The 16,704-nt window shown below is 34.9% G+C and overlaps 1 protein-coding gene across 2 annotated transcripts in view; it reads left to right on the plus strand.

Moving 5' to 3' along the window:
• The window catches only part of HLTF (helicase like transcription factor), a 63,153-nt gene that overhangs the window by 14,821 nt on the left and 31,628 nt on the right, over nucleotides 1–16,704 (plus strand). Inside the window, exons 6-13 of one of the 2 annotated variants that reach the window (XM_027543801.1) lie at nucleotides 1,340–1,414; nucleotides 1,575–1,766; nucleotides 4,812–4,907; nucleotides 10,737–10,812; nucleotides 12,018–12,108; nucleotides 13,694–13,776; nucleotides 13,862–13,906; nucleotides 14,787–14,876. In XM_027543801.1, coding sequence (XP_027399602.1) covers nucleotides 1,340–1,414; nucleotides 1,575–1,766; nucleotides 4,812–4,907; nucleotides 10,737–10,812; nucleotides 12,018–12,108; nucleotides 13,694–13,776; nucleotides 13,862–13,906; nucleotides 14,787–14,876 — 748 coding nt within the window. The remainder of the gene's footprint in view (nucleotides 1–1,339; nucleotides 1,415–1,574; nucleotides 1,767–4,811; nucleotides 4,908–10,736; nucleotides 10,813–12,017; nucleotides 12,109–13,693; nucleotides 13,777–13,861; nucleotides 13,907–14,786; nucleotides 14,877–16,704) is intronic. The other variant, XM_027543811.1, reaches the window with a different exon arrangement.

Below are 16,704 nucleotides of genomic sequence, written 5' to 3' on the forward strand. Positions count from 1 at the left end.
CTTGAAAAATTTTAAGTGTCCATAATTTTTAAAAAATTGAAGCTTGAAACTTATTCCTTCAGTAAGATTGCAAATTCAATGCTACAAAAAACTAGTTCCAAATCTTAGGCCTTAGTCTTTTTCTTACTTTTGTCTACTTTGTGATCCAGGATACTATTACATTGGGTTATGTGAAGTATGTGAAGTCACTCAGTCTGACTCTTTGTGACCCCATGGACTGTAGCCCAGCAGGCTCCTCCATCCATGGAATTTTCTAGGCAAGAGTACTTGGAGTGGGTTGCCATTTCCTTCTCCAGGGGATCTTCCCAACCCAGGGATCGAACCTGGATCTCCCACATTGCAGGCAGACGCTTTACCGTCTAAGCCACCAGGGAATTATATTGGTTTAGTTTGGGGGAACTGGAGAAGGCAATGGCAACCCACTCCAGTGTTCTTGTCTGGAGAATCCCAGGGACGGCGGAACCTGGTGGGCTGCAGTCTCTGGGGTCGCACAGAGTCGGACACGACTGAAGCGACTTAGCAGCAGCAGCAGCAGTTTGGGGGAAAATGGATATAAAATAGTGAAATCAATCTTCCAATTACACAATTACATTAAAAAAAATTTTTGTCTCTACTCACCAGTGTTAGCCTTTTTATATTCTAAGGTAGCTAGTGTGTTTTCTCTGTTCATTGTTAGAAGGGCTTGAGCCTGTGTCTGGTGGGTAAACCCCAGATTACTTCTCCTTACTTTTAGACTTGGCATGGTTTCTTCTGGACTGATGCTCTGTATTTATTTGCTAATTTACAGAAGTAATTATAACACATATATGTTACTATAAAATTGGGACAGGATCAGTTTAAAGAACCAACTAAATTAGCATTAAGATTGAAATTATTGTAATATTTTGTTGCACATAGCAAGTTTCTGATCATAGTATTAATCAATGTAATGTCATTTACTTGAAAAAGTCAAATATACCTGATAGGATCTGCTAAAATGGTTTGAATACAGCTAGTAGAATCATAGAATTTCAATGGCAGAAGGAACCTTAGATACACTCTAAATCTAGTTCATTCTGTTTGTTTTGCCGTAATAAGATACAGGGCCATATAAGTTAAATGTCTTGCCCAAAGTTATATAAAGGTTTATTTGTGACAGAGCTGTGACTGAAACCCAGGACTTCAAACTACAGCCCATATTTTTTCAACTGTAATAGAGCAGTGTAGTATCTCAAAGAATTAATATATTTTATGTACCTTTGGTATGCAACTCTTTTAGTTAAATGACTAGAAGTCTCTGAATTAAGTGCAGTTATTAATTGGTTTGTTTCACTATGTTTCTTGTTGCTGTTTATGGTAGCTTAAGACCGAGTTTGACAAATTGTTTGAAGATTTAAAAGAAGATGATAAAACTCAGGAAATGGAACCAGCTGAGGTACTGAGCCAGTATTTTATATCTAAAACTATTTGAAATTTTAAAATGTAGCATTAATATATACTTTTTTTTTTTATCAGATCAACTGTTTTCCAGATTCTTTGTGGGGTTTATTATAAGAAAGGACTTACTATATTTCTGTTTATGGCATTTCTTATAGGCTATTGAAACACCATTGCTTCCACATCAAAAACAAGCTTTAGCTTGGATGGTTTCACGGGAAAACAGTGAAGAACTTCCGCCATTCTGGGAACAGCGAAGTGACTTATACTATAACACAATAACAAATTTTTCTGAAAAGGACCGACCAGAAAATGTTCATGGAGGAATTTTAGCTGATGATATGGGTTTGGTAATTACATTTTTTATTAAGTTAATAACATTTTATTTTTTAACTAAGATTTTTTTTAACTTTATTTATTTGACTTCACTGGTTCTTTATTGCTGCACACAGGCTTTCTCTTGTGGCGAGCAAGGGCTACTCTCCAGTTGAAGTGAGCGGGCTTCTCATTGTAGTGGCTTCTCTTGTAGTGGAACCCAGGCTCCAGAGCTCACAGGCTTCAGTAATTGCAGCACACAGGCTACGTAGTTGCAGCTTGTGGACTTCAGAGCACAGACTTAGTAGTGCTTAGCTAAGCCTGCTGCCTGTGCCATCTTTCTGGTCCAGGGATTGAACCTGTGTCCCCTGCATTTCCAGGCAGGCTCTTCTCCTCTGGGCATAAGGGAAGTTCAGTAACTTAAGATTTATATGAAGTAATCTTAAAGTAGATAGAGATGGGAATATATTGGTGCCAGTATGGGAATAGATATCACTATAAGTGTAGAATGTAGTTTTTCTTTTCACTTAAAATAATGCTGAATTTTTCTTCTTTTTCTTTCTTTTGGCTTGTTTGCCCAAGGTACAATTAAAATAATTGGCAGTAATGATATAAACATGTTTCTCAATTTCTTTTGAAATTTAAGATTGCTTATCTTTTATAGGTTTTATTAAAGGAAAGACATGATTTGTTACATCAGCAGTTTTTATACTTTTTGGTTTTGATAATAAATTTTTAATTTTAACTCATTACTTGCTAATAGAACTAGCATATTTTTCAGTGAAAAGTGCACTCCAAAACAAGAACAGTTTTGATGAGAAAACTGGCATTGTTTTACATTTTTGCAAGTCTCTTTAATGTGTAGCTTAATAGTTGATAGCTGATTTCTTATACCTGTTTTTTCATTCATTCTGTTGTTTTCATTGAGATATACAGAGAAGATTAGTCCTCACATAGATATGTATTTGAAAGAGGTATACTTATGCAGTTTTTTTGGATAACTAGATCTTCTTTGCCAGAACATCAAAATTAAGCAAGTGTTAGTTTATTAAAGGGCCTCCCTGGTAGCTCAGCAGGTAAAGAATCCACGTGCAATGCAGGAGACCCCGGTTTGATTCTTGTGTCGGGAAGCTCCACTGGAGAAGGGATAGGCTACCCACTCCAGTGTTACAGCTTGTGGGCTTCTGTCTAGTAGTGGTAGTTGTGGCATTATATATATGCCACAAGTGGTAGCTGTGGCATATGTATAATTTCTATATATATATGGGCTCTGTAGTTGTGGGGCATGGGCCTAGATCCCCCTGAGCATTTGGGATCTTAGTTCCTCAGCCAGGGCTCGAATCCACATCCACTACATTGGAAAGTGGATTCTTAACCACCAGACCACCAGTGAAATCCCTATTAAAGGTTAATAGTTAGAATGTGGAACTTTTCTTTTTGGCTGTGCCATGTGACATGCAGGATCTTAGTTCCCCACCCAGGGATTGAACCTGTGCTCACTACACTGGGAGTGCAGAGTCTTAACCCCTAGACTGCCAGGGAAATTCCGATAATGTAAAAATTAAATATCATGTCAGTGAACTTTTTATAGTCTGTTCTGTTAAAATTCATTGGTGTAGCTTGAACATTGCATGGATATTTTACCCATGCATGATTTTGTAACATTAGGTATTGCTCATTTGGAATATATTGGTTCACTGAGTTACACAGATCTGCCAAATGTTGATACATTTCACTATATAATATAAAAAATTTTATGTTCGTGGGTATTACTTCTGATCTTATTAGAAAGGCATTTACATTTGGGAAGCTTCTGTGCTTATGGTGTTGATACAAGTTTTCTAATATAAATTTTGCTTAAAAGCTCAAATTTTATCATTAACCACAAACATTGTCAGTTTTTTCCTTTGGAATTGATAGGCTCACTTTGTTCGTAGGCTCACTTTATTCATTTTTCAAGAAAATGTCTGCGCTCAATCATAAATAACTAGTTGTCAGTCATTCTTTCAAGTTAAAATGGTGATACTTGAAAATGATGATGTACGGTAATTAGCTGAGTTGCAATTCAGTCTCAAGTGATTTTTCTCTAGATAACATTCATGTTTTGGTATGGAAAAGAAGTATTTTGTGTTCTTCCCATCTTATTACAAGAATAGTTAAAAGATCCATACTTAAGAGGTGAGATTTGGTAAAATGAATGTGTACTGCTTTATCAAGAGCATTCTTCAAGTAAAACATTTTTTTTCTTTTTACTGTATGTGTTAGTTAGAAATACGTTGACTCCTGGTATAGTACAGTGTCAACTGCTTTGTTTTATGCTAAGGCGGCAGCAGCAGCTTTGCCCACCATTGCATTTTGTGGTATTACTACAAATATCCAACACAAAGTTTGAGTAATATCAAAATATTTTTGACTGTACACACTCCTGAAAGAGTCCTAGGGGGAACTTCTAGGAGCTATGGACCACACTTTGAAAATGGCTGCTTTACACTGCTTCCAACTTGAAAGAGATTTATTTCTGTGTTGCTCACTATAAATTCAGCTAAATAGTGGAAAATAATGAAAATTTTTATATTTCTACTTTTAAAAAATACAAAAGAAGTATCTTGTCCTTTATGCTCTATTGGTAAGATGTAGCCTTTAACTTTTGAAATTAAATTAAGTTTAATAAAATAATGACCTTATGTTCATACTGGAATTACTAATCATTTTAAGTTAGCTTTGAATTATATGGCAGGCAAATAGTTGTGGTGTCATGATAAAGTTATTAGTTCAGGGTTAAATGTGAAATTTTAAATGGCAGTTGTTCAATAAAATAACATTTCTCAAAGATGCTTATAGTGTTTTAGAGTAAATTATTTAATAACTCCCAGTAATACAGAATGGTAAGACATTTGCTAATGTAATCAGTGAAATAACTTCATTAATATGTATATTATTTAGCATAATAATCAGCACACTTCTTTGGCCCTGAATGCTGTTTGATATTTTCTTACTTTATTTAAAAATTGGTTTTGAAATGTTTTCTAGTCATCTGGGTTTCAGAATCTTACCTGTTTTCTTTGTAAAACATTTTATAGGGCAAAACTCTGACAGCCATTGCTGTGATTCTTACCAACTTCCATGATGGCAAGTCTCTTCCTGTTGAAAGAATTAAGAAAAATCAACTGAAGAAGGTAAAGTATTAGTGTTTTTTTTTCTAAACTCTCTGGTTTATTGTAAAACTTAAATTTTGTCATTAAAAAATTATTGGTAAAAAGTTGATAATACCCAGTTTTTAGAGGTATGATGAAATGGCCTTGTATATTGCTGATGAGAGTGAAAGTTGATACTACATTTGAAGTCAGTTTGTAATATGTATCAGAAGCATTAAAAGCATTTATAATCTTTGACTCAGTAATGCCATTTCAAAAAAACTGTCTGAAAAAGTTATCAGAAATGTATTTATTCCAAAGAGAAAAATACAGCTTTATTGCCACAGCATTATTTTAAACACAGAAAAGCAATACCTTTCAATAAGATGAGAATTAACTTATTATCCAACTATAAAATCCTATTTTTGAAGAATACTTTCATGGTCTTTTTTCGTTAAAAAAAAGAGGCCAGGTACATCTTCTATAGAATTTGAATCTTCATTTGTAAATACATATTTGTATATGTCTTAAGTGTAGTCACACATACTGTATGTGCCAAAATGTTAATAGTGATAATTCTGTCCTATTGATGAGCATATGGGTGACTATTCTTGATACTTAACTTATGTATGTTTTTATATATAGTGTGTATACACATAATATATTTATATTCAGAACCACTTCAGTATTCTTGCCTTGAGAACCCATGAACAGTATGAAAAGCCAAAAAGATAGGACACTGAAAGATGAACTCCCCAGGTCGGTAGGTGCTGGATATCAGTGGAGAAATAACTCCAGAAAGAATGAAGAGATGGAGCCAAAGCAAAAACAAAACCTGTTTGTGGATGTGACTGGTGATAGAAGCAAGGTCTGTTGCTGTAAAGAGCAATATTGCATAGGAACCTGGAATGTTAGGTCCATGAACCAAGGCAAATTGGAAGTGGTCAAACAGGAGATGGCAAGAGTGAATGTCAACGTTCTAGGAATCAGCGAACTAAGATGGACTGGAATGGGTGAATTTAACTCAGATGACCATTATATCTACTACTGTGGGAAGGAATCCCTTAGAAGAAATGGAGTACCCTCAAAGTCAACAAAAGAGTCCGAAATGCAGTACTTGCTGCTGCTGCTAAGTTGCTTCAGTCGTGTCCGACTCTGTGCGACCCCATAGACGGCAGCCCACCAGGCCCCGCTGTCCCTGGGATTCTCCAGGCAAGAACACTGGAGTGGGTTGCCATTTCCTCCTCCAATGCATGAAAGTGAAAAGTGAAAAGTGAAAGTGAAGTCGCTCAGTTGTGTCTGACTCTTAGCGACCCCATGGACTGCAGCCTACCAGGCTCCTCCGTCCATGGGATTTTCCAGGCAAGAGTACTGGAGTGGGGTGCCATTGCAGTGCTTGGATGCAATCTAAAAAATGACAGAATGATCTTGTTCGTTTCCAAGGCAAATATCACGGTAATCCAAGTCTATGCCCCAACCAGTAACGCTGAAGAAGCTGAAGCTGAATGGTTCTATGAAGACCTACAAGACCTTTTAGAACTAACACCCAAAAAAGATGTCCTTTTCATTATAGGAGACTGGAATGCAAAAGTAGGAAGTCAAGAAACACCTGGAATAACAGGCAGATTTGGCCTTGGAGTACAGAATGAAGCAGGGCAAAGGCTAATACATTCTGCTAAGAGAGCACACTGCCAACAACACAAGAGAAGACTCGACACATGGACATCACCAGATGGTCGACACCAATATCATATTGATTATATTCTTTGCAACCAAAGATGGAGAAGCTCTATACAGTCAGCAAAAACAAGACTGAGAGCTGACTGTGGCTCAGATCATGAACTCCTTATTGCCAAATTCAGACTAAAATTGAAGACAGTGGGGGAAAACCACTAGACCATTCAGGTATGGCCTAAATCAAATCCTTTATGATTATACAGGGGAAGTGAGAAATAGATTTAAGGGACTAGATCTGATAGACAGAGTGCCTGATGAACTATGGATGGAGGTTCATGACATTCTATAGGAGCAAGACCGTCCCCAAGAAAAAGAAATGCAAAAAAGCAAAATGGCTGTCTGAGGAGGCCTTACAAATAGCTGTGAAAAGAAGAGAAGCGAAAAGCAAAGGAAAAGAAAAGGAAAGATATACCTAGCTGAATGCAGAGTTTCAAAGAATACCAAGAAGAGATAAGAAAGCCTTCCTCTGCAATCAATGCAAAGAAATATAAGAAAACAATAGAATGGGAAAGACTAGAGATCTCTTCAAAAAAATTAGAGATACCAAGGGAACATTTCATGAAAGATGGGCTCAATAAAGGACAGAAATGGTATGGACCTAACAGAAGCAGAAGATATTAAGAAGAGATGGCAAGAATACACAGAAGAACTGTACAAAAAAGATCTTCACAACCCAGATAATCACAATGGTGTGATCACTCACCTAGAGCCAGACATCCTGGAACGTGAAGTCAAGTGATCCTTAGGAAACATCACTACAAACAAAGCTAGTGGAGGTGATGGAATTCCAGTTGAGCTAGTTCAAATTCTGAAATATGATGCTGTGAAAGTGCTGCACTCAGTATGCCAGCAAATTTGGAAAACTCAGCAGTGGCCACAGGACTGGAAAAGGTCAGTTTTCATTCCAATCCCAAAGAAGGGCAATGCCAAAGAATGCTCAAACTACTGCACAATTTCACTCATCTCACACACTAGTAAAGTAATGCTTAAAATTCTGCAGGCCAGACTTCAGCAATACGTGAATTGTGAACTTGCAGATGTTCAAGCTGGTTTTAGAAAAGGCAGAGGAACCAGAGATAAAATTACCAACATCCGCTGAATCATTGAAAAAGCAAGAGTTCCAGAAAAACATCTATTTCTGCTTTATTGACTATGCCAAAGCCTTTGACTGTGGATCACAATAAACCGTGGAAAATTCTGAAAGAGATGGGAATACCAGACCACCTGACCTGCCTCTTGAGAAATCTGTATGCAGGTCAGGAAGCAACAGTTAGAACTGAACATGGAACAACAGACTGGTTCCAAATTGGAAAAGGAGTACGTCAAGGCTGTATATTGTCACCCTGTTTATTTAACTTATATGCAGAGTACATCATGCGAAATGCTGGGCTGAATGAAGCACAAACTGGAATCAAGATTGCCAGGAGAAATATCAATAACCTCAGATATGCAGATGATAACAACTCTTATGGCAGAAAGTGAAGAACTAAAGAGCCTCTTGATGAAAGTGAAAGAGGAGAGTGAAAAAGTTGGCTTAAATCTCAACATTCAGAAAACTAAGATCATGGCATCCAGTCCTATCACTTCATAGCAAATCAGTGGGGAAACAGTGGAGACAGTGGCTGACTTTATTTTCTTGGGCTCCAAAATCACTGCAGATGGTGATTGCAGCTATGAAATTAAAAGATGCTTAACTTCTTGGAAAGAAAGTTATGACCAACCTAGACAGCATATTAAAAAGCAGAGACATTACTTTGCCAACAAAGTTCCATCTAGTCAAGGCTATGGTTTTTCCAGTAGTCATGTATGGATATGAGAGTTGGACTGTGAAGAAAGCTGAGTGCTGAAGAATTGATGCTTTTGAAATGTGTTGGAGAAGACTCTTGAGAGTCCCTTGGACTGCAAGAAGATCCCACCAGTCCTTATTAAAGGAGATCAGTCCTGGGTGTTCATTGGAAGGACTGATGTTGAAGCTGAAACTCCAATACTTTGGCCACCTGATGCAAAAAGCTGACTCATTTGAAAAGACCCTGATGCTGGGAAAGATTGAGGGCAGGAGAAGGGGACGACAGAGGATGAGATGGTTGGATGGCATCACCGACTCAATGGACATGAGTTTGGGTAAACCCTGGTAGTTGGTGTTGGACAGGGAGGCCTGGCGTGCTGCGGCCCATGGGGTTGCAAGAGTCGGACACAACTGAGTGACTGAACTGAACTGAAGAATTAATAAATAATTAGTTTATAAAGCAAATAAGTGCTATTAGAATGAAATGGTTGTTCTTCATTCTCAGCTGAAAGCCCAAAAAACTTAAAATAGGTAATAATTTAAGTACAATGTATATGCAAAATATTTTTTCTTTTCGACTTTTCTATTGCTGCTGTTCTGATTTTTTAGCTTTCAAAGATGCTGCATATCAGTTTCCTACCGCTGTTTATTAATTTTCCATTTTCCTAATTTCTAAGCTTAGTTGCATTTCCTCTTTATACTTTTATTGGGAGTTTAACTATGGTAATAATATGTAAGATTCAGTCCCCTACCCTGAATATTCCAGTGCTTTTTACCTTTTATTCCCCCCCTACATTTTAGTTATTAAAACTGAAAAGTAGTACCTAAGACTACTTAGAACTTCATTGTTAATTACCTTTTTAACAGTAAGGCATTCTTTTTTCCCTTTACGATCAGCCATGCATTTAACGTGTTATGTGGTAGAAAGGCTTTAGGATATTTTGTTTGCTACATTAGTTGAAATTGAGACTAAGAATGTGATTTCCAGCAAGGCATTTACTGCAACAGAAATTTCATTATGTCAGATAGATTTGGATATTGCATACTTACAGAGTGAAATGTTAAATTCCATGAGATTGGAACATCGTATTTGATAGGTTAGACTTTATATGTACATTTTTTTGAACTTCATGAAGAAAAGGCTTGCTGAGCAAAGTCATTGAATGTGAAAAGAATAATGTAAAGGACATCCTTTATTTTATAGATAAATTTTTAAATTATTTCTGCATGCTATTTAATATAAGTGATTGTGCTGATTACTGAGGAAGACTGGGTGGGATGTCTTGACTAAAGGCATTTTTAACATCTGCTTCTTGGAGCTAATGCTTTTAAAAATTAATTATCTAATTTCTAGTCACATATTTCTAAATATGGTATATCTTGGATTTTTAATTTATTTAGACTCGTACTATTGGAAGGGGATGGATTTTCTTTTCAGCCACATTTTTGGAAAAATGTAAACTCTAGTGGGATTTTATAAAATGTTGAAAATTGTCTTTTAAAAAATAAAATAAAATCTTTTATTGGCCTTAATTCTAGGTAAAAATTACATTGTACTCCTGCTGTCCAATCTTGAACCCACTCTGAGGTTTTGATTCAAAATAATGATCTTCCTTTCACAATATACCTACCTTTCTTTTTAAACTGAAATAATTCATTTAATTAAACCCAATTTTATTTGTCATTCCTTCATACAGAATCAAGTCTAGAATTAAGATTGGAGGAACCCTGCTCTAGTAGACTCAGTTGAAAATACTTTCATAGAGAAGAATAAAAGCTTGCTTTTATAGAAGTTCTTGTGCTCACATAGATGCATTTTTGAAACAAAGAAACAGGAAGGGAAGAGAACAGAGAGTTGGCAGGAAAATCCCTGATAGAGCAAGGGAGGAGGTACTCTGATACCTGACTATTGGATCTACCCACTCTAGGAATTACAGAGAAAATAAGGATGTCAATGGCAGCTTAGCTTCATTATAGATCTATTAACTATTGAGAAGGGACTCTTGGTTTGAAAGTTTCTGGTGTTAGAATTCCTTTTAATTTTGAAGTAAATTTCATTCGTGACTGTTTCTCACAGTAATATGCCATTTATAATTGAAGTTTGCTCTTTTGTTATTTCTTTTGAAAAGATTGAGACAGACTAGTTTTCTTTTTTTAGATCCCTGTTAAAATTTTTTTTCAATTTGTACATTTTTCCTCTTAATGTACCTCCTTACATTGCTCCAGAATAGGGTAGCCATTTTAGTAGTCTTTATTGTGTAAAGTAAAGCAGTGTAAAATAGGATATATTTCTAAGTTTACTTAAAACTGATAGCAGTACTATGTAAGAAATATGCCTTTTCATCTAGGAATGTAATGTTTACGATGAATCTATGGAACTTGGAGGAAACAATACCAGTGAAAAGGCAGCTGGACTAATCAAAGGTAAACCTTAATTTTGGACATGACCCCATAGATTTTTCCAGTTTAATGATGTAATTCCACCTCTGGCTTTAGATACTTTTTTCTAAAGAATCTCATGGAAACTAGTAGTCAAGAAAAATTTCATGAAGGAGGCCATGATGAAATTGTGTGGTAGCACATTAAAGAACCTGAGGAAGAACATTTTTGGTTGAGAAAAAAAGCCCCAGGAAAGGGCAGCTAAAAGCAAAACAAAACAGAGTATCTTGCTATGGGACCTCAGAATAATTTGTGCTATTTATAATGTAAATAAATAACTGTATATGAATAAATAGGCATGAATAGCAGCAGATTAAGATAGATAGATTAGAGCCAAATTAGAGGAGAAATGAAAAGGGATGCAGTTATAATAGGTTGCATTTAGCAGTTAGTGACTTTCATAAAATTAATTTCTGAAGATTGGTTAGAGTAGAGCAAGACTGAAATATTTTAAAAGAAGACTAGTAGATGAAGAAAGAAATAACATCTGTGTTCTGTTACGAATTTTGCCATGTTTAAGACAGGGGCAAAATGGAGAGAGAGGCAGAATTGAGGGCTTCGTTGTGGCGGCAGGGTTTAGGAAAAAATTTTGTATGTAATGGAAAGAATAATTTGTTGGCCTTTATGAGGAAATGTGATCAAGAAAATAGGTAGATGAGTTAGCATTAGAAGGAAAGGAAGTAATGCTGAGGAAAAATATAGTTAATTGAGAGAATTAAAAAATTTAAAAAAAGGAAAATTGATTATAGAAGATGACATCTGATTTTCTTTACAAAGTGAAGTAGGTCATCTGCTGGGAGTAAAAGGAGTTTAAAATCTGGGCAGAGGATCCAGTGTATGATAGTAGTGGGTAGGGAGGCACTGTGATAGGTAGAATAGTTGCTAAGTGATGCAAGGTTGACAACTGAGATTGGGAAGTGTACATTTATTATCCCACTTGTTTGTTGTCCATTTTTTTCTGCAGCAGCTCTCAGCTGCCTTGGTATAGCAGGAAATACAGTCAGTGTGGGGACTGACTGGATGGCTTTAGGGGAAACGACTAGGTTACAAAAAAGTTGAAGTTACTTTTGTGAGAAAATACTAGATTAGGAAATTGTAGCTATTGAGTTATAAAACCAGTGTTTTAAGAAAGATGCTTCTTGTCTGAGACAGTTTACTAATACTCTTTATCCTTTTCTTTGAAATGGAAGGATCTAGATGTAGTGGAGAACCCAGTATTTCAGATGTCAAGACACAGAATAAATATCCCAAGTCAGAATTCTCTAGCTCCCGCTCCAAAAGGTAAACTCTTTATGGTTTGATTTTATGTAATATGTTTAAACTCTTTCTCTATTTTCTTACATATACAAGAAAGATATGACCATTATCTCCACAGCATAGTTCTTTCAAATACATTCTTTAATTTGAAACTGCTAAAATCATTGTGACTTAGGGAGGTAGACTGTTCTTATTTTATAGGTTAAAAGTAACATTAATATATAAAAGAAGTAATTGGTAATTTTTAATATCACTATCTTTCTATTATTTTCCTATTTGTTTCACATAGGAACTGAGATCTCTTGGGTTTTTTGTTTTCAATTGAGACTTTAGAAGAGTTTTCTTTGTGAATTTAAGGAGTTGAGAACTGATGTATATTTATTGGACGACTTGACAAAAGCATTGTTTGCTTATCTGAGTTGTTTCTCAATTCACCTTTAGTAGAAATAAAACATGATAAAGTTATTTATGGACAGTATTATATTCATGTAGACTGGAAGGAGAATTTGAATAAAACCCATAATGCCCCTCTGATTTCCCCTTGAATTGTTAAGTTTATAAATTTTATTTATTCTCTGAGGTAGATCTAAATACTTGGCTTTTGTGTTTTGTTGTTCACTATCAATACCTGCAGGTATGACCCCAAATCTTAGTCCCTCTTAGCTATTCTATTTGAAATAGAGATTTCAAATCTGGGGCTTTGTTAATTGTTCTGTCTTTAATACCTGTCTGAACTGAGTATAAAACCAGGACTCATCAGTTTCCCTTTTATCTAGATCTCAAATCTATATAACTCTGAACTGACCATGAGTCTGGGTAACAGAGCACTATCAGCTGGACAAGATTAGGTTCAAGGGTGCGGAAATAATGACATGGGAAAAACAACAACCAACACACAAACTATTAATTAAACTATTAATTAAAAAGTAGATATATACTTAGTGTATGGCAGGTACTATTTTAGAGGCTTTACATGTGGTAACACATTTTATCGTACAGAGTGAATTGTATCTTTATTCCTATTTTCCGAGTGAGGAAACTGAAACTTAGAAGAATATTAGCCAAAAGTCACATAGCAAATAAATGGTGGAATGGAGATTTGAATCTAGGCAGTCTCATTCCACAGTCTGTTGTTTCTAGGCACTTAAACATAGTACTGTACTACTTCTACACGGAATTTATAAAAGTTTCCATTATGAAAGAATTATATTTTTGCCTCTTAGCTGCTTACTTTGTATTGGAGGGTTCTCTTTGATAATCAGAATCACTTCTTTTTTGTTCTAGTTTTATACAAGTATTTTAATTGAATTACCAAATACTGAATTATTAAGTGTTGAAGAGATTAGTATTCTAGAAGGTTTACTTTCTCAAATTTATTTTAATAATCATGATACTGTATTTTGTACAGTTAAATGCATCTGGCTGTGAAAACAAAATGCTTTTAGCAAATTTGGCTTTCATTTGTCAAATAAAAATTTTTTTCCCTTGAAATTTTCTCAAAAAATAAACCAGGGTAAGAAAAAAGCATTTGTATTAAATTTATTAAGCATAGATTTTGTATCCCATTTTATTTTGGGTTGATTAAAAAATTGTGTATACTTAATTTTAGGAGAAAACCTGCTGCTGTACAGTACACTGAAAGTAGTGATTCAGAGGAAGTTGAACCAAGTGAATTGCCGCAGAAAATGAAAGGTAATATGAAATGAGTTTGATTTGATAACGTGTCCTATATTTTAATTTCCTAGTGTGACCATGTTATATTTGGTTTTATTTTTAGGCAAACTGAAAAGAACACAATCAGAGACTAAAATCAGAGTAAAAGGTATGTATATACATATCAATATCCACTATCTATACTTAAAGATTATTAAAGTAATCACTGATTTGTATCTCATTGATTTGTATCTATCAAGCTTGGAATTCTTTAGTAATAGTTCTTAAACTTGACTACTTTTTACATTTAAACTATTTATGGAGCTTACCAAGGGTGTTAAATGAATGAAGCAAATTGAAAGAATAGTTTCAAATTAAAATCTAAGAGAAAATATTTAAACCGACTTTAGACAAAATGAAAATCTTTCTGCTACTTATAAAATGACTTCAATAAAACCTGTTTTGTATATGTATAAATTGTAGTTACAGAAGTAGGGTGAGACTGCCTTTTCGTCAATATAGCTTAGCTATTATATTTAGCATTATACAAATTTATAAATGTTGAGTATCTTTACTTTTTCCTGTGTCTTTAAAACATAATTTACTTTGTTTATCTCCTAATCTAATTGTATCATATTCCTAGGTTAAGAAATTGTGTTGCATTTGGATAATAACTTATCACCATTTGACTGATCTGAAAATTTGGCAGCATCTTCATTAAACGTTAAACACCTGTTTCATTGAACATATTCTCCTTCCACCTAGGAGCTGAATCACTTTGCATTTGACTGCTTCTACTTTCACATTTCTTCCTTAGGAGAAGCTTCAATTTATCATGAATGACTGTTTCTTCTCTGAGCTAGAAAGATGCTTAGTGTCAAAAGAGGCAGTTTTGGTTACTAGAAATTATTTTATATTTATTAAATAATACAAACTCTTGAAGTGTGTAAGTGGTATTATGTTTCCTATCCTTAGAAAGTTATCTGTACTTAAGTACAGGAGAGAATTAGTTTTCAAATATCTTAATGATTCTGTGGTTTGTACTTTAGCAGGATCTTCTAAGGTTCAAGAGGATGCAGAATTTGCATGTGCACTTACTTCATCTACCCCTGTAACAAAAAAGAAAATGTTGAAAAGGGGTAAGTAAATCTGCTTTTGTTTGGTTTATTTTTTCTGTTTCTCAAATAAAAAAATTTTAAATGACAAAAGTATAAAACCATATTATAAGAAAAAAGTAGAGAAAAAAAGATAATCTCATTTTTAAAAGTACAATTTTATGTATTTTCCTATTCTATTTGTTTTAGTTAGGCTAAAAATATGATGGGCAGAGGTCTCTTACTCATCTGAGTAGCAGAGATACTGTTTCCAGTAAAGGCACAGAGCAATTTATGGCTGTTTTAAAACTTAATTTGGATTAATTAGAATTGTAAATATTTATTATTGGTATGAGAAGAATTTGTTTTTCAATTAAAAATGTGAGTGATATTTATTACTACTTTATAATTTGTAATTCGTAAGAAAGAAGAGTCTAAATATTTGAAATGGAAAGAGATTGGACTGTGGTTAAGGAGATCTAACAAATTATTTTATCTCTGTACCTTAGTATCTTCCATTTTACATATTGAAGATGCAGCAGACAAGTCTATTTTCATGGGGCTTATGTCTAATGATGAGGTGGAAACATAAACATGTAAACATAATTTAAAATGTTTTTAATTTATTTTTTACTTAAGTGTAGTTGCTTTACAGTATTATATGTTACAGGTGTACAGTTTTTAAAGGTACTACTCCACTTATAGTTATTATAAAATATTAGCTATATTCCCCATGTTGTACAATATATCCTTGTAGCTCATACCTAATATTTTGTACTTACTCCCCTATCTCTCCTTTGCGGCTCCCCTATTCCTTCTCCCTACTGTTGACCACTAGTTCTCCATATCTGTGAGTCTACTTTTTTGTTATATTCACTAGTTGGTAGTATTTGTTAGATTCTCCTTATAAGTGATATCATACAATATTTGTCTTCTCTGTCTGACTTATTTCATTTAGCATAATGCTCTTCAAGTCCAGTCATGTTGTTTCAAATAGTAAAATTTTATTTTTCTTTTTGAAAATATTATTTGTTTTATTTATTTTTGTTGTTGTTCAGTCACTCAGTTGTGTCCGATTCTTTGAGACCCCATGGACCACAGGATGCTAGGCTTCCTTGTCCTTCATTATCTCCTGGAGTTTGCTCAAACTCATGTCCATTGAGTTGGTGATGCAATCCAACCATCTCATCCTCTGTTGTTCCCTTCTTCTCATGCCCTCAGTCTTTCCCAGCATCAGGGTCTTTTCCAGTGAGTCAGCTTTTCTCAAGTGGCCAAAGTATTGGAACTTCAGCATCTGTCCTTCCAATGAATATTCAGAGTTACTTTCCTTTAGGATTAACTCGTTTGATCTCCTTGCTGTCCAAGGAACTCTCAAGAGTCTTCTTGAACACCACAGTTCGAAAGCATCCATCTTCAGTGTTCAGCCTTCTTTATGGTCCAACTCTCACAGATGTCCATGACTACTGGAAAAACCATAGCTTTGACTAGATGGACCTTTGTCAGCAAAGTAGTGTCTTTGCTTTTTACTGCGCTATCTAGGTTTTTCATAGGTTTTCTTCCAAGGAGCAGGAGTCTTTTAATTTTGTGGCTGCGGTCGCCATCTGCAGTGATTTTGGAGCCCAAGAAAATAGTCTGTCACTATTTTTGTTGTTTCCCTATCTGTTTGCCATGAAGTGATGGAAACGGATACCATGATCTTCGTTTTTTGATTGTTGAGTTTTTAAGCCAACTTTTTCACTCTTTTCTTTAACCTTTATCAAGAGGCTCTTTAGTTCCTCTTCACTTTCTGCCATTATTTGTTTTTAACTTTTTCTTTTGGCTGTACCACATGGCTTGTGAAATCTTTGTTCCCAGACCAGGGATTGAACATGGG

This window comes from Bos indicus x Bos taurus, chromosome 1 (genome assembly GCF_003369695.1).
Source record: "Bos indicus x Bos taurus breed Angus x Brahman F1 hybrid chromosome 1, Bos_hybrid_MaternalHap_v2.0, whole genome shotgun sequence".
NCBI lineage: Eukaryota > Metazoa > Chordata > Mammalia > Artiodactyla > Bovidae > Bos > Bos indicus x Bos taurus.